A 20,406-nucleotide genomic window follows, 5' to 3' on the forward strand; every position below is an offset into this window, starting at 1 on the left:
GAAAGAGAGAGAGACAGTGAGAGGGGGAGAAAAAGAGAAAGAGAGAGGGGGAGGGAAGAGAGAGAGAGAGGGGGGAGGGAAAGAGTGAGACAGTGAGAAGGGGAGGAAAAGAGAAAGAGAGAGGGGGAGGGAAAGAGAGAGAGAGAGGGGGGGGGGGAAAGAGAGAGGGGGGAAGGGAAAGAGAGAGACAGTGAGAGGGGGAGGAAAAGAGAAAGAGAGAGGGGGAGGGAAAGAGAGAGAGAGAGAGAGAGAGGGGGAGGGAATGAGAGAGGGGGAGGGAAAGAGAGAGACAGTGAGAGGGGGAGGAAAAGAGAAAGAGAGAGGGGGAGGGAAAGAGAGAGAGAGAGAGAGAGGGGGGAGGGAAAGAGAGAGGGGGGAAGGGAAAGAGAGAGGGGGAAGGGAAAGAGAGAGACAGTGAGAGGGGGAGGAAAAGAGAAAGAGAGAGGGGGAGGGAAAGAGAGAGAGAGAGAGAGAGAGGGGAGGGAATGAGAGAGGGGGAGGGAAAGAGAGAGACAGTGAGAGGGGGAGGAAAAGAGAAAGAGAGAGGGGGAGGAAAGAGAGAGAGAGAGAGAGAGGGGGAGGGAAAGAGAGAGGGGGAAGGGAAGAGAGAGACAGTGAGAGGGGGAGGAAAAGAGAAAGAGAGCGGGGGGAGGGAAAGAGAGAGAGAGGGGGAGGGAAAGAGAGAGGGGGAAGGGAAAGAGAGAGACAGTGAGAAGGGGAGGAAAAGAGAAAGAGAGAGGGGGGGGGGAAAGAGAGAGAGAGAGGGGGGTAGGGAAAGAGAGAGGGGGGAAGGGAAAGAGAGAGACAGTGAGAGGGGGAGGAAAAGAGAAAGAGAGAGGGGGAGGGAAAGAGAGAGAGAGAGAGAGGGGGAGGGAAAGAGAGAGGGGGAGAGAAAGAGAGAGAGAGGGGGGGAGGGAAAGAGGGAGGGGGAAGGGAAAGAGAGAGCGAGAGAGGGGGAAGAAAAGAGAAAGAGAGAGGGGGAGGGAAAGAGACAGTGAGAGGGGGAGGAAAAGAGAAAGAGAGAGGGGGAGGGAGAGAGAGAGAGAGGGGGGGAGGGAGAGAGAGAGAGAGAGAGAGGGGGAAGGGAAAGAGAGAGGGGGGAAGGGAAAGAGAGAGACAGTGAGAGGGGGAGGAAAAGAGAAAGAGAGAGGGGGAGGGAGAGAGAGAGAGAGGGGGGGAGGGAAAGAGAGAGGGGGAGGGGGGAGGGAGAGAGAGAGGGGAGGAAAAGAGAAAGAGAGAGGAGGAGGAGGGAGAGAGAGAGACAGTGAGAGGGGGAGGAAAAGAGAAAGAGAGAGGGGGAGGGAAAGAGAGAGATAGAGGGGGTGGGAGAGAGAGAGAGAGGGGGAGGGAAAGAGAGAGGGGGGAAGGGAAAGAGAGAGACAGTGAGAGGGGGAGGAAAAGAGAAAGAGAGATGGGGGAGGGAAGAGAGAGAGAGAGGGGGAGGGAAAGAGAGAGGGGGAAGGGAAAGAGAGAGACAGTGAGAGGGGGAGGAAAAGAGAAAGAGAGAGGGGGAGGGAAGAGAGAGAGAGGGGGAGGGAAAGAGAGAGGGGGAAGGGAAAGAGAGAGAGAGTGAGAGGGGGAGGAAAAGAGAAAGAGAGAGGGGGAGGGAAAGAGAGAGAGAGAGGGGGAGGGAAAGAGACAGTGAGAGGGGGAGGAAAAGAGAAAGAGAGAGGGGGAGGGAGAGAGAGTGAGAGGGGAGGAAAAGAGAAAGAGAGAGGGGGAGGGAAAGAGAGAGAGAGGGGGAGGGAGGGAGAGAGACAGCGAGAGGGGGAAAGAGAGAGAGAGGGGGGAGGGAAAGAGAGAGGGGGAGGGGGGAGGGAGAGAGAGAGGGGGAGGAAAAGAGAAAGAGAGAGGGGGAGGGAGAGAGAGAGACAGTGAGAGGGGGAGGAAAAGAGAAAGAGAGAGGGGGAGGGAAAGAAAGAGAGAGAAGGGGGAGGGAAAGAGAGAGAGGGGGAGGGAGATATAGAGAGAGAGAGGGGGAGGGAAAGAGAGGGGGGAAGGGAAAGAGAGAGACAGTGAGAGGGGGAGGAAAAGAGAAAGAGAGAGGGGGGAGGGAAAGAGAGAGAGAGGGGGGAGGGAGAGAGACAGCGAGAGGGGGAAGAGAGAGAGAGAGAGAGGGAGGGAAAGAGAGAGAGAGACAGCGAGAGTGGGAGGAAAGAGAAATAGAGAGGGGGAGGGAGAGAGAGAGACAGCGAGAGGGGGGGAGAAGAGAAAGAGAGAGGGGGGAGGGAAAGAGAGAGAGACAGCGAGAGGGGGAGGAAAAGAGAAAGAGAGAGGGGGGAGGGAGAGTGAGAGAGAGACAGCGAGAGGGGGAGGAAAAGAAAAAGAGAGAGGGGGAGAGAGAGAGCAGATTGACAAAAATAAGAATAAAGAGTAAGACAAAGTGTTAAGAAGAAAGTGAGACACAGTTAAAGGCCTACTGCAGTGCAAAACATCATTTTCATGTGTTGTGTATATATATTTCCACAAAATTGTGAAATTTTTTAAACAATGATAATACTGTTTCAGTGTAAGAGCTGTTTTGGTGGGATGGAGTTTTGGCCTGCCTGGCAACAACACCAGGCGATATAAGTTAATAGAACAATAACAAAGAGAGTTTCAAACCTCTCTACCAATAACAGCTTGTCTTTAGGTTACAATCCCTCCCATTAAGCTCGTCCAATTAGGCCATTCACTTAAACTACTCCCAGACAGTCCTATCAAAATTCTTGCTTGAGAAATTGCTCTTTGCTAAGAAGCTATTTTAGTAAATGTTTTATCATTATTTAATTAATACCCAGAAATGATTTGATAGAGAAAAATAAAATGCATTGGGCCTTTAAACACCTCTCCTTCCTCCTGCCATTCTCTCTGCTCGAAGCTGTGCCTCCTTCCTCCTGCCATTCTCTCTACTAGAGGCCATGCCTCCTTCCTCCTGCCATTCTCTCTACTAGAGGCCATGCCTCCTTCCTCCTGCCATTCTCTCTACTAGAGGCCATGCTTCCTTCCTCCTGCCATTCTCTCTGCTAGAGGCCGTGCCCTCCTTCCTCCTGCCATTCTCTCTGCTAGAGGCCGTGCCTCCTTCCTCCTGCCATTCTCTCTACTAGAGGCCGTGCCCTCCTTCCTCCTGCCATTCTCTCTACTAGAGGCCGTGTCCTCCTTCCTCCTGCCATTCTCTCTGCTAGAGGCCATGCCCGCCTTCCTCCTGCCATTCTCTCTGCTAGAGGCCATGCCTCCTTCCTCCTGCCATTCTCTCTACTAGAGGCCGTGCCCTCCTTCCTCCTGCCAATCTCTCTGCTAGATGCGGTGCCTCCTTCCTCCTGCCATTCTCTCTGCTAGAGGCCGTGCCTCCTTCCTCCTGCCATTCTCTCTGCTGGAGGCCGTGCCCTCCTTCCTCCTGCCATTCTCTCTGCTGGAGACCGTGCCCTCCATCCTCCGGCCATTCTCTCTGCTGGAGGCCGTGCCCTCCTTCCTCCTGCCATTCTCTCTGCTAGAGGCCATTCCTCCTTCCTCCTGCCATTCTCTCTACTAGAGGCCGTGCCCTCCTTCCTCCTGCCATTCTCTCTACTAGAGACCGTGCCCTCCTTCCTCCTGCCATTCTCTCTGCAAGAGGCCATGCCTCCTTCCTATCCCTCCATTATTCCCTCCCTCTCTCCTGTGTCTTGTCTAATGGTTCCTTGTTCCGCTGTCTCCCCCATCTCCCATTCACCTCCAACCCAGGTTTGTGTTGTGCTCAGCCTTTCCCCAGGATAAATCCAGCCTCATGTTGGGCCAATAGCAACACTGTAATTATCCCCATATAATGGAACCTAGCCTTGGAGATAAACAGAGCATATCACAATAGTAGCATTCTGTTAGCCTCCACAAGATCAGATCATCAATGACCAAAGTCTGTCACACACACACACGCCCACACACACAGACACACACACTATTATTTTTCACATAATTGTTTCTATGCTTGTCTCCGTATTGTTGGAAAGGGCCCGTCAGTAAGCATTTCACTGTTAGTCTACACCTGTTGTTTACCAAGCATGTGACAAATACAATTTGATTTGATTTGGACACTCAGCTGGTGAGTGAGAGCCTGATACAGTAGTGTCTTACTCAGCGAAAGTGGATTAACTGTAATGGTCACAAAGCATGACTGACGTCCAATAGGCACTAAGACTCCAAAGGGGGATTAATCAAATCTTATTAAACATGTTATGAAAGAACTGGCCCTGGAGGTAGGAACTGTGGAATGAGGAGAACTGAAAGGCTGAAGAGGGAGTGCTTTTCATTATGGGGTATGATTATAAGGGAGGGGTTTTACTGTTGTGCACATTCACTTGATCCATTCTGACTGCCCCCCCCCCTACCAACTGTTTGTTGTGTAATAGCAGGATGTTTTATCCTTTATTCTCTGTTTACTACTTTCTAACCCTCTTCCTTTCATCCTTAGTCTCTCTCTCTCTCCTATCCCTTGTTTTCCCCCTGCTCTATGCTCCACTGTGCCATGCTTGTCACGCCCTGGTCGAAATATATTATGTTTATTCTTCATTTATTCGGTCAGGCCAGGGTGTGACATGGGTTTTTGTGGTGTGTTTTTGTCTTGGGGTTTAGTGGGGGTATCTAGCATAGTCTATGGTTGCCTGAGGCGGTTCTCAATCAGAGTCAGGTGATTATCGTTGTCTCTGATTGGGAACCATATTTAGGCAGCCATATTCTTTGAGTGTTTGGTGGGTGATTGTTCCTGTCTCTGTGTTTATGTTTCACCAGACAGGCTGTATAGTTTTTTCACGTTTCCGTCTGTTATTTTCATACATTTCAGTATTTTCATTGTCTAGTCATTTTCTTCAATAAACATGAGTAACCACCACGCTGCATTTTGGTCCGTTCCTCCTTCAACAGAGGAAAGTCGTTACACATCCATCATTTAACCCAGTGTGGTTCTGTTGCTCATCTTTAATGGACAAATCCTGCGATGCTCGCTGTGCTTCTCATAAATAACTACACACACTCATCAATATTAAAACTTCTCAGATACGTTCATTACACACTCTGGCTCTATCACCTGGGCTATATGGGAGAGTACTGGGTGCTTTACCATCACCTGGGCTATATGGGAGAGTACTGGGTGCTTTACCATCACCTGGGTTATATGGGAGAGTACTGGGTGCTTTACCATCACCTGGGTTATATGGGAGAGTACTGGGTGCTTTACCATCCCCTGGGTTATATGGGAGAGTACTGGGTGCTTTACCATCACCTGGGTTATATGGGAGAGTACTGGGTGCTTTAGCATCACCTGGGTTATATGGGAGAGTACTGGGTGCTTTACCATCACCTGGGTTATATGGGAGAGTACTGGGTGCTTTACCATCACCTGGGTTATATGGGAGAGTACTGGGTGCTTTACCATCACCTGGGTTATATGGGAGAGTACTGGGTGCTTTACCATCACCTGGGCTATATGGGAGAGTACTGGGTGCTTTACCATCACCTGGGTTATATGGGAGAGTACTGGGTGCTTTACCATCACCTGGGCTATATGGGAGAGTACTGTATATATATATATATATATATATATATATATATATATATATATATAGTTAACTGTGTATAACTGTGATAACTATATATATATATAACTGTGTATAACTGTGATAAATATATATATATATATATAACTGTGTATAACTGTGATAACTATATATATATATATAAAACTGTGAGTGTCTTCATCCAGTGTGATTTGCTTTCTTTATCAAGAGTAAGCTGAAAGAGCCAGATGAAACTGCTATAAGTTGAATCATTGATTTCCACTACATTGCAGAGAAGGGTGTGTGAGTACAGTGGTTTATCTATTCTGCTGTTATTCTTTGTCTGTCAAGCACACAGATCTGAAAAAGCTTCCAGCATAAACATCTTATATTGTTTCAACTATCATCACAACTGTCTTTTCTGTCTGAAAACAGATGGCCTTGGAAACACAACTCAATCAGTTAAAATAAACACTTAATGTAAGTATTATTTATGACATTTTCATTGTTGTTTCAATTCATTGTTGTTTCATTGTTGTTTTCAAGCTTGGTTGAGAGGACATAAAAGAGAGAGAGAGACAGTGTACTCTCGTACACTGAGGAGAGTGGCCTAGTCTGTCATTACACACTCACACTGTCTGTCATCACACACTACACACTGTCTGTCATCACACACTACACACTGTCTGTCACTACACACTGTCTGTCATCACACACTACACACTGTCTGGCACTACACACTACACACTGTCTGTCATCACACACTACATACTGTCTGTCATCACACACTACACACTGTCTGTCACTACACACTGTCTGTCATCACACACTACACACTGTCTGTCATTACACACTCACACTGTCTGTCATCACACACTGTCTGTCATCACACACTACACACTGTCTGTCATCACACACTGTCTGTCATCACACACTACACACTGTCTGGCACTACACACTACACACTGTCTGTCACTACACACTCACACTGTCTGTCATCACACACTACACACTGTCTGTCATCACACACTGTCTGTCATCACACACTACACACTGTCTGGCACTACACACTACACACTGTCTGTCACTACACACTCACACTGTCTGTCATCACACACTACACACTGTCTGTCATCACACACTACACACTGTCTGTCATCACACACTGTCTGTCATCACACACTACACACTGTCTGGCACTACACACTGTCTGTCATCACACACTACACACTGTCTGGCACTACACACTGTCTGTCATCACACACTACACACTGTCTGTCACTACACACTGTCTGTCATCACACACTACACACTGTCTGGCACTACACACTGTCTGTCATCACACACTACACACTGTCTGTCACTACACACTGTCTGTCATCACACACTACACACTGTCTGGCACTACACACTACACACTGTCTGTCACTACACACTCACACTGTCTGTCATCACACACTACACACTGTCTGTCATCACACACTACACACTGTCTGTCATCACACACTGTCTGTCATCACACACTACACACTGTCTGGCACTACACACTGTCTGTCATCACACACTACACACTGTCTGGCACTACACACTGTCTGTCATCACACACTACACACTGTCTGTCACTACACACTGTCTGTCATCACACACTACACACTGTCTGGCACTACACACTGTCTGTCATCACACACTACACACTGTCTGTCACTACACACTACACACTGTATGTCATCACACACTACACACTGTCTGGCACTACACACTGTCTGTCATCACACACTACACACTGTCTGGCACTACACACTGTCTGTCATCACACACTACACACTGTCTGGCACTACACACTGTCTGTCATCACACACTACACAATGTCTGGCACTACACTCTGTCTGTCATCACACACTACACACTGTCTGTCATCACACACTACACACTGTCTGTCACTACACACTGTCTGTCACTACACACTGTCTGTCACTACACACTGTCTGTCATTACACACTGTCTGGCACTACACACTGTCTGGCACTACACACTGTCTGTCACTACACACTGTCTGTCATTACACACTGTCTGTCACTACACACTGTCTGTCACTACACACTGTCTGTCACTACACACTGTCTGTCATTACACACCGTCTGTCATTACACACTGTCTGTCACTACACACTGTCTGGCACTACACACTGTCTGGCACTACACACTGTCTGTCACTACACACTGTCTGGCACTACACACTGTCTGTCACTACACACTGTCTGGCACTACACACTGTCTGTCACTACACACTGTCTGTCATTACACACTGTCTGGCACTACACACTGTCTGGCACTACACACTGTCTGTCACTACACACTGTCTGGCACTACACACTGTCTGTCACTACACACTGTCTGGCACTACACACTGTCTGTCACTACACACTGTCTGTCATTACACACTGTCTGGCACTACACACTGTCTGGCACTACACACTGTCTGTCATCACACACTACACACTGTCTGTCACTACACACTGGGTCATTACACACTGTCTGTCACTACACACTGTCTGTCATTACACACTACACACTGTCTGTCACTACACACTGTCTGTCATCACACACTACACACTGTCAGTCATTACACACTGTCTGTCACTACACACTGTCTGTCACTACACACTGTCTGTCACTACACACTGTCTGTCATCACACACTACACACTGTCTGTCACTACACACTGTCTGTCACTACACACTGTCTGTCACTACACACTGTCTGTCACTACACACTGTCTGTCATTACACACTGTCTGTCATTACACACTGTCTGTCACTACACACTGTCTGTCATTACACACTGTCTGTCATTACACACTGTCTGTCACTACACACTGTCTGTCACTACACACTGTCTGTCATCACACACTACACACTGTCTGTCACTACACACTGTCTGTCATTACACACTACACACTGTCTGTCATTACACACTACACACTGTCTGTCACTACACACTGTCTGTCACTACACACTGTCTGTCATTACACACTGTCTGTCACTACACACTGTCTGTCACTACACACTGTCTGTTATTACACACTGTCTGTCACTACACACTGTCTGTCACTACACACTGTCTGTCACTACACACTGTCTGTCATTACACACTGTCTGTCACTACACACTGTCTGTCACTACACACTGTGTGTCATTACAACCTCACATTGTCTGTCACAGGTAGAGAGGGGGGGAGTGGGAAGGAGGAATATTTAATGGGAGAGTGTGTACCTCAGCACTAAGGCACATTGTACAAGACACATTTTGATACACACAGTCTGAAAGCCACTTACAGTGGTGGGAGAGGTTAGCGTTCTCTCTCTGGATGTTGTTGGGCAGTAGAGGGGGTGTGGAAGTGGAGCGGGGGCCAGAGGTGGAGGGAGGGGTCCTCCACGAAGCTGTTGTTCTGGGGGGAGGAGGAAGGGAGGACGTCGAAGGAACTGCGGTCCACCGTGTGGCTGTGGTTGGTTCTGTAGCTGTGGAGGTGGTTTTAGTAGCACCTGTGGTTGGATTGGTAGTTGTGGTTGCTGGGGTGGTGGTTGTGGTAGGAGTTGCAGTGGTAGTGCTGGTGGCTGTGGTCGGAGCTGATGTGGTTGTCTTGGGTTTGACTGCAAGGAGAGAAGGGATCAAACATAGATACTAGAGTTATCAGGCTGGCAGATCAACTGACAGCACAGACAAGTCTTTCCTTGTAAACAGACAGCGAGCGCTCCATAGTTTACATGGACAGACATCAACAGAAGTGGGTCTGAACTACTCAAAACTGCCTTCTCTGCACTTAAAGCCATAACATGCTTGTAGAAGAGCACCGGCAGAGGGAATACATCCGTTTGAAGTTATTCAGTTTCTATTTATTCTGAGTGAGTGAGAGTGTGTACACCCTCCCCTTTCTGGTACAGAGGATCTGCAGTGCAGGCAGGCTGCCTGGTGGCCTGTGTTCATCCCTCATCCCTCTCTCTTTCTGGGGACAGCACTGCGACAACCCACCTGTGTACCTCCAGACACAGAGTCTCCAGAGGGAGGAGAGGACAAGAATGAAACAGCCATACAATAGACAGAGCGTTCCCAAGGGAGGACAGGACAGGAATGGAACAGCCAGAGAGATAATGGAGGTCATTATAAGGCTCAGATTGACAGTGAGCAAGGGCTAATTGAGAATGAGATTAATTGGCAAGTGGAACATTGAAATGGATCTGTTATCGTGTGGGAGAGGAGTCAAATGGGAAAGAATGTAACGCGTTTTAAACAGTTTACCTACGGCACAGTGGGGAAGGGAAAGGGTGTAACACGTTTTAAACAGTTTACCTACGGCACAGTGGGGAAGGGAAAGGGTGTAACACGTTTTAAACAGTTTACCTACGGCACAGTGGGGAAGGGAAAGGGTGTAACACGTTTTAAACAGTTTACCTACGGCACAGTGGGGAAGGGAAAGGGTGTAACACATTTTAAACAGTTTACCTACGGCACAGTGGGGAAGGGAAAGGGTGTAACACGTTTGAAACAGTTTACCTACGGCACAGTGGGGAAGGGAAAGGGTGTAACACATTTTAAACAGTTTACCTATGGCACAGTGGGGAAGGGAAAGGGTGTAACACATTTTAAACAGTTTACCTACGGCACAGTGGGGAAAGGAAAGGGTGTAACACGTTTTAAACAGTTTACCTATGGCACATCGTCTCATGCCTGGTCCCAGCTCCATGCCATCCGGGCAGGCACAGGTGTACTTGGGGGAGTGGTCAGTGATCTGGGGGGCTTTAAGACACAGGTACTCACAGCCCCCGTTAGGTAGACTGCCCATGTTACAGCTGTCTGGAGCTAGACAGGAAGAGACAGGAAGAGACAACAGAGACATATCACACAGTAATACGACTGTCAGGCACTCATAATATTCATTGACTAAATATGACTGTTACGGTACAAAGACATGGTTGGAAAGCCTCTCTATGTTTCCTAAAATAAGATTAAATATTATGTCCAAAAGCTAGCAGTGCTAAGGTACATAACAGAACATCTCCCTTCCCTCCTTCCAACCATAAAAGGCTGCACACACCTCGCGAGGTCTAAAACTGACTTTAAAATGCCTCCTGTTCTCCTAACTGTGCTTCCAGGAACTAGAGAAACAGCTTTTATGTCCCCAACACTGCAGAGGAGATGGGGGGGAGGAGGCCGATACTAAGGAATGGGATATGTGCTGTTATACAAGAGGATGTTGCAAACACTGCAGAGATGTTGCAATACTCCTCTTCCCTCAGTTCTTCTGGAGATAGACGTACTACTACCACAGAAACTCAGCTTCAAAGTTCAGCTCACACTGACAAAGAAAATAAGACGAAAGGAAAAGCTGAGAAGGAAAGCAAAGAAAGTCTTCCTGAAGTCTTCCTGAAATGTGTAGATTTAAAAAAGCCTTAGAACAGGATGTGATCTTAGAACAGGATGTGATCTTAGAACAGGATGTGATCTTAGAACAGGATGTGATCTTAGAACAGGATGTGATCTTAGAACAGGATATGGAAATAGAACCATTTACAATCAAAACCCGATCTGTAGGTGAATGATCTGTTGTTACGTGTTATGAAAATAGTTCTTCTAACACGAGAGAGAGAGAGTGAGAGAGAGAAAGAGAGAGAGAGAGAGAGAGAAAGAGAGAGAGAGAGAGGGAGAGACAGAGAGAGAGGGAGAGACAGAGAGAGAGAGGGAGAGACAGAGAGAGAGAGAGAGACAGAGAGAGAGAGGGAGAGACAGAGAGAGAGAGACAGAGAGAGAGGGAGAGACAGAGAGAGAGAGAGACAGTGAGAGAGACAGTGAGAGAGAAACAGAGATAGAGAGCGAGAGAGAGAGAGAGAGGGAGAGACAGAGAGAGAGAGAGACAGTGAGAGAGATAGAGAGAGATAGAGAGAGAGAGTGAGAGAGAGAGCGAGAGAGAGAGAGAGAGAGAGAGGGAGAGACAGAGAGAGAGAGAGAGACAGAGAGAGAGAGAGGGAGAGAGTGAGAGAGAGAAAGAGAGCGAGAGAGAGACAGAGGGAGAGACAGAGAGAGAGACAGAGAGAGAGAGAGAGAGAGAGTGAGAGACTGACAGAGAGACAGCTAGAGAGGCAAACAGAGAGACAGCTAGAGAGACAGCTAGAGAGGCTGACAGAGAGACAGCTAGAGAGACTGATAGAGAGACAGCTAGAGAGACTGACAGAGAGGGAGAGACTGACAGAGAGGGAGAGACTGACAGAGAGACAGCTAGAGAGGCTAACAGAGAGACAGCTAGAGAGCCTGGCAGTGAGACAGCTAGAGAGACTGAGAGAGAGGGAGAGACTGACAGAGAGACAGCTAGAGAGACTGACAGAGAGGGAGAGACTGACACAGAGACAGCTAGAGACTGACAGAGAGACAGCTAGCGAGACTGACAGAGAGACAGCTAGAGAGACTGACAGAGAGGGAGAGAATGATAGAGAGGGAGAGACTGACAGAGAGGGAGAGACTGACAGAGAGGGAGAGACTGACAGAGAGACAGCTAGAGAGGCTGACAGAGACAGCGAGAGACTGAGAGAGAGACAGCTAGAGAGACTGACAGAGAGGGAGAGACTGACAAAGAGGGAGAGACTGATAGACAGGGAGAGACTGACAGAGAGACAGCTAGAGAGGCTGACAGAGAGACAGCTAGAGAGACATAGAGAGATAGCTAGAGAGACTGACAGAGAGGGAGAGACTGACAGAGAGGGAGAGAGTGATAGAGAGGGAGAGACTGACAGAGAGACAGCTAGAGAGGCTGACAGAGAGACAGCTTGAGAGGCTGACAGAGAGACAGCTAGAGACTGGCGGAGAGGGAGAGACTGACAGAGAGACAGCTAGAGAGGCTGACAGAGAGACAGCTAGAGAGACTTAAAGAGAGGGAGAGGCTGACAGAGAGACAGCTAGAGAGACTGACAGAGAGACAGAGACTGACAGAGAGGGAGAGACTGACAGAAAGACAGCTAGAGAGGTTGACAGAGAGGGAGAGGCTGACAGAGAGGGAGAGACTGACAGAGACAGCTAGAGAGACTGACAGAGAGGAAGAGACTGACAGAGAGGAAGAGACTGACAGAGAGGGAGAGACTGACAGAGAGGGAGAGACTGACAGAGAGACAGCCAGAGAGACTGACAGAGAGGGAGAGACTGGTAGAGAGGGAGAGACTGACAGAGAGACAGCTAGAGAGGCTGAGAGAGAGACAGCTAGAGAGACTGACAGAGAGGGAGAGACTGACAGAGAGGGTGCGAGACTGACAGAGAGGGAGAGACTGACAGAGAGACAGCTAGAGAGGCTGACAGAGAGACAGCTTGAGAGGCTGACAGAGAGACAGCTAGAGAGACTGGCAGATAGGGAGAGACTGACAGAGAGACAGCTAGAGAGGCTGACAGAGAGACAGCTAGAGAAGGTGACAGAGAGACAGCTAGAAAGACTGACAGAGAGGGAGAGACTGACAGAGAGACAACTAGAGAGACTGACAGAGAGACAGCTAGAGAGACTGACAGAGAGGTAGAGACTGACAGAGAGACAGCTAGAGAGGCTGACAGAGAGGGAGAGACTGACAGAGAGACAGCTAGAGAGGCTGACAGAGAGACAGCTAGAGAGACTGACAGAGAGGTAGAGACTGACAGAGAGAGCTAGAGAGGCTGACAGAGAGGGATTGACTGATAGAGAGACAGCTTGAGAGACTGACAGAGAGACAGCTAGAGAGACTGACAGAGAGGGAGAGACTGACAGAGAGACAGCTAGAGAGGCTGACAGAGAGGGAGAGACTGACAGAGAGACAGCTAGAGAGGCTAACAGAGAGACAGCTAGAGAGGCTAACAGAGAGACAGCTAGAGAGGCTAACAGAGAGGGAGAGTGCCAAAGCAAGACAGAGAGAATAGGGTAATGAAACCTGCAGAAGTAGCTCTATGATGAATATTTCACTTTAGAGATGCTTGAGAAACCAAGGTTGTGTCTGAAAAGACAACCTATTCCCTTTATAGTGCACTACTTTTGACCAGGACAAATACATAGGGAACGGGGCGCCATTTGGGACACAGTCTAACTCTACAGCACTAGTTAATTTATTCACAGTGGGGCAAAAAAATATTTAGTCAGCCACCAATTGTGCAAGTTCTCCCACTTAAAAAGATGAGAGAGGCCTGTACTTTTCATCATAGGTACACTTCAACTATGACAGACAAAATGAGAAAAAGAATCCATAAAATCACATTGTAGGATTTTTAATGAATTAATTTGCAAATTATGGTGGAAAATAAGTATTTGGTCAATAACAAAAGTTTATCTCAATATTTTGTTATATACCCTTTGTTGGCAATGACAGAGGTCTCTGTAAGTCTTCACAAGGTTTTCACACACAGTTGATATAACAACCTCCACTCTTCTGGGAAGGCTTTCCGCTAGATGTTGGAACATTGCTGTGGGGACTTGCTTCCATTCAGCCACAAGAGCATTAGTGAGGTTGGGCACTGATGTTGGACAATGAGGCCTGGTCCGCAGTCAGCTTTCCAATTCATCCCACAGGTGTTCAAGTTATTCCACGCCGAAATCGAAAAGCCATTTCTGTATGGACTTTGCTTTGCGCACGGGGCATTGTCATGCTGAAACAGGAAAGGGCCTTCTCCAAACTGTTGCCACAAAGTTGGAAGCACAGAATCATCTAGAAAGTCATTGTATGCTGTAGTGTTAAGATTTCCCTTCACTGGAACTAAGGAGCTTAGACCGAACCATGAAAAATAGCCCAGACCATTATTCCTCCTCCACCAAACTTTACAGCATTTGAGGCAGGTAGAGTTCTCCTTGCATCCGCCAAACCCAGATTCCTCCGTCACACTGCCAGATGGTGAAGAGTGATTCATCACTCCAGGGAACGCGTTTCCACTGCTCCAGAGTCCAATGGCGGTGAGCTTTATATCACTCTAGCCGACGCTTGGCATTGAGGATGGTGATCTTAGGCTTGTGTGCAGCTGCTCGGCCATGGAAACCCATTTAATGAAGTTCCCGACGAACAGTTCTTATGCTGCCATTGCTTCCAGAGGCCGTTTGGAACTCAGTAGCGAATGCTGCAACCGAGGACAAACGAGCTACGACAAACTGACTTGGAAAGGTGGCATCCTATGACGGTGCCATGTTGAAAGTCACTGAGTTCTTCAGTAAGGCCATTTTACTGCCAATGTATGTCTATGTAGATTGCATGTCTGTGTGCTGAATTTTATACACCTGTCAGCAACGGGTGTGACTGAAATAGCCGAATCCACTAATTTGAAGGGGTGAACACATGCATTTGCAAATATAGTGTATTTTCCAGTGTCGCAGACAGACACACACATTAATATTGACACTTGACCCATTTCTCTCAGGAAAAATAACATACAGGTAGTGTTCCTGTGTTCTATTAAAAAAACTACAAAATACAAAATAAATACTGTGTGTATGAGCATGTATGTGTGTACATGTACATGTCTGTCTCTCACCTTTGGGTTGGCGTAGTTCGTGGAACACCACAACATCTAGAGGGTTATTGAGGTGTTCTGCTAGCGTAGCCACATCGTGTCCTGTTAGCCTGTTAGCGCTGTAGATAGCCTCATCCTCCAGGTCTGTCCAGTACACACGGTCCTGCAGGGAGACATGGGGATGGTTCAGTCCTCAACCCACAACACATAAGCAGTTGTTTTCTATGACGCGTGAGGCAGCGAGACAGGAGGCTGTGCAATCACAGTAAGTCAGGAGAGACCATATCAAGATATGACATTACAGTAAGTGAGCTGGAGAATAATATATATGTTGTTACAAAGCCTGCAGACAGATTGGCCGTTATTGTTGTCATTGTCAATACACAGGCAGATCGCTCAAGAGTGACTTCGAAATTGGATGTCTAACCACGTCCTGAGGACATCGGAAAAAGTTGGCTTGAGTTTTGTTCAATACAATCTAATCCTAACACTAAACATGTTGGATACATTCTCCCACCAAAATCTACAGTTTTAAGTAGCCTATCATACTTCGTGGAGCACCACAACATCTAGAGGGTTATTGAGGTGTTCTGCTAGCGTAGCCACATCATGTCCTGTCACCAGACACTGAAGGAGGTCCTTTCCAGCAAGTATAAGGGAACACCAGCGGTTGACATTGACCTCCATCAGTACATTTAACACAATGTAATGGCTTTTCTACACTCATCACCAGTGGGGCAATATTCAGCAGCAGTCCACAGGGACCCCGACCAACCCTAGACATAAGACCTCTATTTACAACTTTTCATTACTTTCTGTCTATCGCCCTCTTTCTCTTTCCCTCAACTCGCCTCTGTCTCTCATCGAATGTCATCTTATCAGCCTGTCCTCCAGTGATACCATAGCAGCATGAGCGGAGGCTGAGGTGATAGTTCCATGGTTGCTACGGCAACCTTAGATCCATCTGCTACCACGAGCAAACATGAAACGAGTTGTGAGAGGAGCGACAGAGAGGAGCGACAGAGAAATTTAGATGAAGATAGAGCGAGAAGAGAGAAACAGAGAGGGAGAGAAGAGATAGAGAGCTAGATCAAGACAAAGAGACAAATAGACAGAGAGAGAATAAGATAGTTGAGACAGACAGAGATTGTGATCGAGATATAAACAGAGAGAGATCATGATCGAGAAGTAGACAGAGAGAGATCGTGATAGTGAGATAGACAGAGAGAGACAGAGAGATTGTAATCGAGAGACGAACAGAGCGAGATTGTGATCGAGAGATAGACAGCGAGCTATCGAGAGGGCTATACAGAGAGAGAGCGATAGACACACACACAAAGAGAGAGAGGGAGACACACAGAGAGAGAGAGAGAGGGGGACAGACAGACAGACAGACAGACAGACAGACAGACAGACAGACAGACAGACAGACAGACAGACAGACCTAACAATGGTAGTCAAACACACAAGCAGAAAATCACATTGTAAGATTTTTAATGAATTTATTTGCAAATTATGGTGGAAAATAAGTATTTGGTCACCTACAAACAAGCAAGATTTCTGGCTCTCACAGGCCTGTAACTTCTTTAAGAGGCTCCTCTGTCCTCCACTCGTTACCTGTATTAATGGCACCTGTTTGAACTTGTTATCAGTATAAAAGACACCTGTCCACAACTTCAAACAGTCACACTCCACTATGGCCAAACTCCACTATGGCCAAGACCAAAGAGCTGTCAAAGGACACCAGAAACAAAATTGTAGACCTGCACCAGGCTGGGAAGACTGAATCTTCAATAGGTAAGCAGCTTGGTTTGAAGAAATCAACTGTGGGAGCAATTATTAGGAAATGGAAGACATGCAAGACCACTGATAATCTCCCTCGGGCAACGAAGGAGTGGCTTCGTAAGAAGCATTTCAAGGTCCTGGAGTGGCCTAGCCAGTCTCCAGATCTCAACCCCATAGAAAATCTTTGGAGGGAGTTGAAAGTCCGTGTTGCCCAGCAACAGCCCCAAAACATCACTGCTCTAGAGGAGATCTGCATGGAAGAATGGGCCAAAATACCAGCCACAGTGTGTGAAAACCTTGTGAAGACTTACAGAAAACGTTTGACCTCTGTCATTGCCAACAACGGGTATATAACAAAGTATTGAGATAAACTTTTGTTATTGACCAAATACTTATTTTCCACCATAATTGGCAAATATAATTCATTAAAAATCCTACAATGTGATTTTCTGGATTTTTTCTCATTTTGTCTGTCATAGTTGAAGTGTACCTATGATGAAAATTACAGGCCTCTCATAATTTTAAGTGGGAGAACTTGCACAATTGGTGGCTGACCAAATACTTTTTTGCCCCACTGTAGATCTTCTGCACAGATTCTGTCAGACCTGGGCCCTGAAAGTAAATCTCAATAAGACAAAAATAATGGTGTTCCAAAAAAGGTCCAGTCGCCAGGACCACAAATACAAATTCCATCTAGACACCGTTGCCCTAGAGCAACAAAAACTAGACATACCTCGGCCTAAGCATCAGCGCCACAGGTAACTTCCACAAAGCTGTGAACGATCTGAGATACAAATCAAGGGCCTTCCGTGCCATCAAAAGGAACATAAAATTCAACATACCAATCAGGACCTGTCAAAAAAATACTTAAATTAGTTATAGAACCCATTGCCCTTTATGGTTGTGAGGTCTGGGGTCCACTCACCAACCAAGAATTCACAAAATACGCCAAGCACCAAATTGAGACTCTGCATGCAGAATTCTGCAAAAACATTCTGCGTACAACGTAAAGCAAATAATGCAGAGCAGAATCAGACCGATACCCACTAATTATCAAAACACAGAAAAGGGAACATACAATTCTATTACAACCACCTAAAAGGAAGCGATTCCATAACAAAGTCATCACCTACAGAGAGATGAACCTGGAGAAGAGTCCCCTAAGCAAGCTGGTCCTGGGGCTCTGTTCACAAACACAAACACACCCTACAGAGCCCCAGGACAGCAGCACAATTAGACCCAACCAAATCATGAGAAAACAAAAAGATAATCACTTGACACATTGGCAAGAATTAACATAAAAACAGAGCAAACTAGAATGCTATTTGCCCCTAAACATAGAGTGCACAGTGGCAGAATACCTGACCACTGTGACTATGCACAGACTCAGTGAGCATAGCCTTGCTATTGAGAAAGTCCGCTGTAGGCAGACCTGGCTCGTAAGACAAGACAGGCTCTGTACTCACAAAATGAGGTGCACTTCCTAACCTCTTGCCAAATGTATATATATATATATTTCTTTACCCCTTTCTCTCCCCAATTTTGTGGTATCCACTTGGTAGTTACAGTCTTGTCTCATCGCTGCAACTCCCGTACAGACTCGGGAGAGACGATTGTCGAGAGCTATGTGTCCTCCAAAACACAACCCAACCAAGCCAACCTGCTTCTTGACACAATGCCCACTTAACCCGGAAGCCAGACGCACCAATGTGTTGGAGGAAACACTTGGAGGAAACACTACACCTGGCGGGCGTGTCAGCGTGCACTGTGCCCGGTCCTCCACAGGAGTCGCTAGTGCGATGGGACAAGGACATGCCTGGGGGCCAAACCCTCCCCTAACCCTAACATTCAAAGGCCATTTTCTCAAAAGTGAGGTTTCAAGTTTATCAACTCTCAAAGCAGAATTACTTTCCCATTGTTCCTCAAATGCAGTGGCTGATATACCATTTTGTAGCTCTGTGTCTCAATTTGAAATGCTGCTACATTAGACCGAATCATGGCGGTCGGTCACAAATATCATATCATGGCTAAATACAGTGTTGTAATGATGTGCAAATAGTTCAAGTACTCACTCTACATCCCCCTCTTTCTCTCCAACCGCCTCTCTCTCTCCAACCCCCCCTCTCTCTCATCCCCCTCTTCTTCTCCATCCGCCTCTCTCTCTCTCTCCATCCGCCTCTCTCTCTCTCTCCATCCCATCTTCATCTCCATCCACCTCTGTCTCTCTCCATCCGCCTTTCTCTCCATCCGCCTCTCTCTCTCCACACCCCACTTTCTCTCCATCCGCCACTCTCTCTCCCATCCCCCCTTTCTCTCCATCTGCCTCTTTCTCTCTCCATCCCCCTTCCTCTCCATCCCTCTTTCTCTCCATCCGCCTCTTTCTCTCTCCATCCCCCTTCCTCTCCATCCGCCTCTCTCTCCATCCGCCTCTCTCTCTCTCTCCATCCCCCTCTCCTCTCCATCTGCCTCTCTCTCTCTCTCCATCCCCTCTTCCTCTCCATCCGCCTCTCTCTCTCCATCCCCTCTTCATCTCCATCCACCTCTATCTCTCCATCCCCCTCTTTCTCTCCATCTGCCTCTCTCTCTCCATCCCCCTTTCTCTCCAACCGCCTCTCTCTCTCCATCCCCCTTCCTCTCCATCTGCCTCTCTCTCTCTCCATCCCCTCTTCCTCTCCATCCGCCTCTCTCTCTCCATCCCCCTTTCTCTCCATCCGCCTCTCTCTCTCTTCATCCGCCTCGCTCTCTCTCTCTCCATCCCCCTCTTTCTCTCCATCCGCATCTCTCTCTCTCCATCCCCCTCTCTCTCTCTCCATCCGCCACTCTCTCTCTCTCATTCCGCCTCTCTCTCTCTCCATCCGCCTCTCTCTCTCCATCCCCCCCCTCTCTCTCTCCATCCGCCACTCTCTCTCTCTCATTCCGCCTCTCTCTCTCCATCCGCCTCTCTCTCTCCATCCCCCTCTTTCTCTCCATCCGCCTCTCTCTCTCCATCCCCCTCTTTCTCTCCATCCGCCTCTCTCTCTCTCTCCATCACCCTCTTTCTCTCCATCCGCCTCTCTCTCTCTCCATCCCCCTCTTTCTCTCCATCTGCCTCGCTCTCTCTCTCCATCCCCCTCTCTCGTTCTCTCCATCTGCCTCTCTCTCCATCCCCTCTTCCTCTCCATCTGCCTCTCTCTCTCCATCCCCCTTTCTCTCCATCCGCCTCTCTCTCTCTCCATCCCTTCTTCCTCCCCATCCGCCTCTCTCTCATCCCCCTCATTCTCTCCATCTGCCTCTCTCTCTCGTGCCATCCCCCTCGTTCTCTCCATCCCCCTTTCTCTCCATCCGCCTCTCTCTCTCTCCGTCCCCCCTTTCTCTCTCATCCCCCTCTTTCTCTCCATCCACCTCTCTCTCCATCCCCCTCTTTCTCTCCATCCGCCTCTCTCTCTCCATTCCCCTTTCTCTCCATCCGCCTCTCTCTCTCCATCCCCCTTTCTCTCCATCTGCCTCTCTCTCTCCATCCCCCTCTTTCTCTCCATCCGCCTCTCTCTCTCCATCCCCCTTTCTCTCCATCCGCCTCTCTCTCTCCATCCCCCTTTCTCTCCATCTGCCTCTCTCTCTCCATCCCCCTCTTTCTCTCCATCCGCC

The 20,406-nt window shown here is 48.0% G+C and overlaps 1 protein-coding gene across 2 annotated transcripts in view; it reads right to left on the reverse strand.

The window, feature by feature from the left end:
- Positions 1 to 20,406, reverse strand: part of LOC135513176 (low-density lipoprotein receptor-related protein 8-like) — a 350,237-nt gene that overhangs the window by 9,592 nt on the left and 320,239 nt on the right. For both annotated transcript variants that reach the window (XM_064935966.1, XM_064935965.1), the window contains exons 14-16: positions 15,019 to 15,160; positions 10,207 to 10,359; positions 8,838 to 9,152 (exon numbers count right to left, since the gene is read on the reverse strand). In XM_064935966.1, the coding sequence (XP_064792038.1) occupies positions 8,838 to 9,152; positions 10,207 to 10,359; positions 15,019 to 15,160 (610 nt within the window). The remainder of the gene's footprint in view (positions 1 to 8,837; positions 9,153 to 10,206; positions 10,360 to 15,018; positions 15,161 to 20,406) is intronic.

Source organism: Oncorhynchus masou, chromosome 24 (assembly GCF_036934945.1).
Source record: "Oncorhynchus masou masou isolate Uvic2021 chromosome 24, UVic_Omas_1.1, whole genome shotgun sequence".
Taxonomy (NCBI): domain Eukaryota; kingdom Metazoa; phylum Chordata; class Actinopteri; order Salmoniformes; family Salmonidae; genus Oncorhynchus; species Oncorhynchus masou.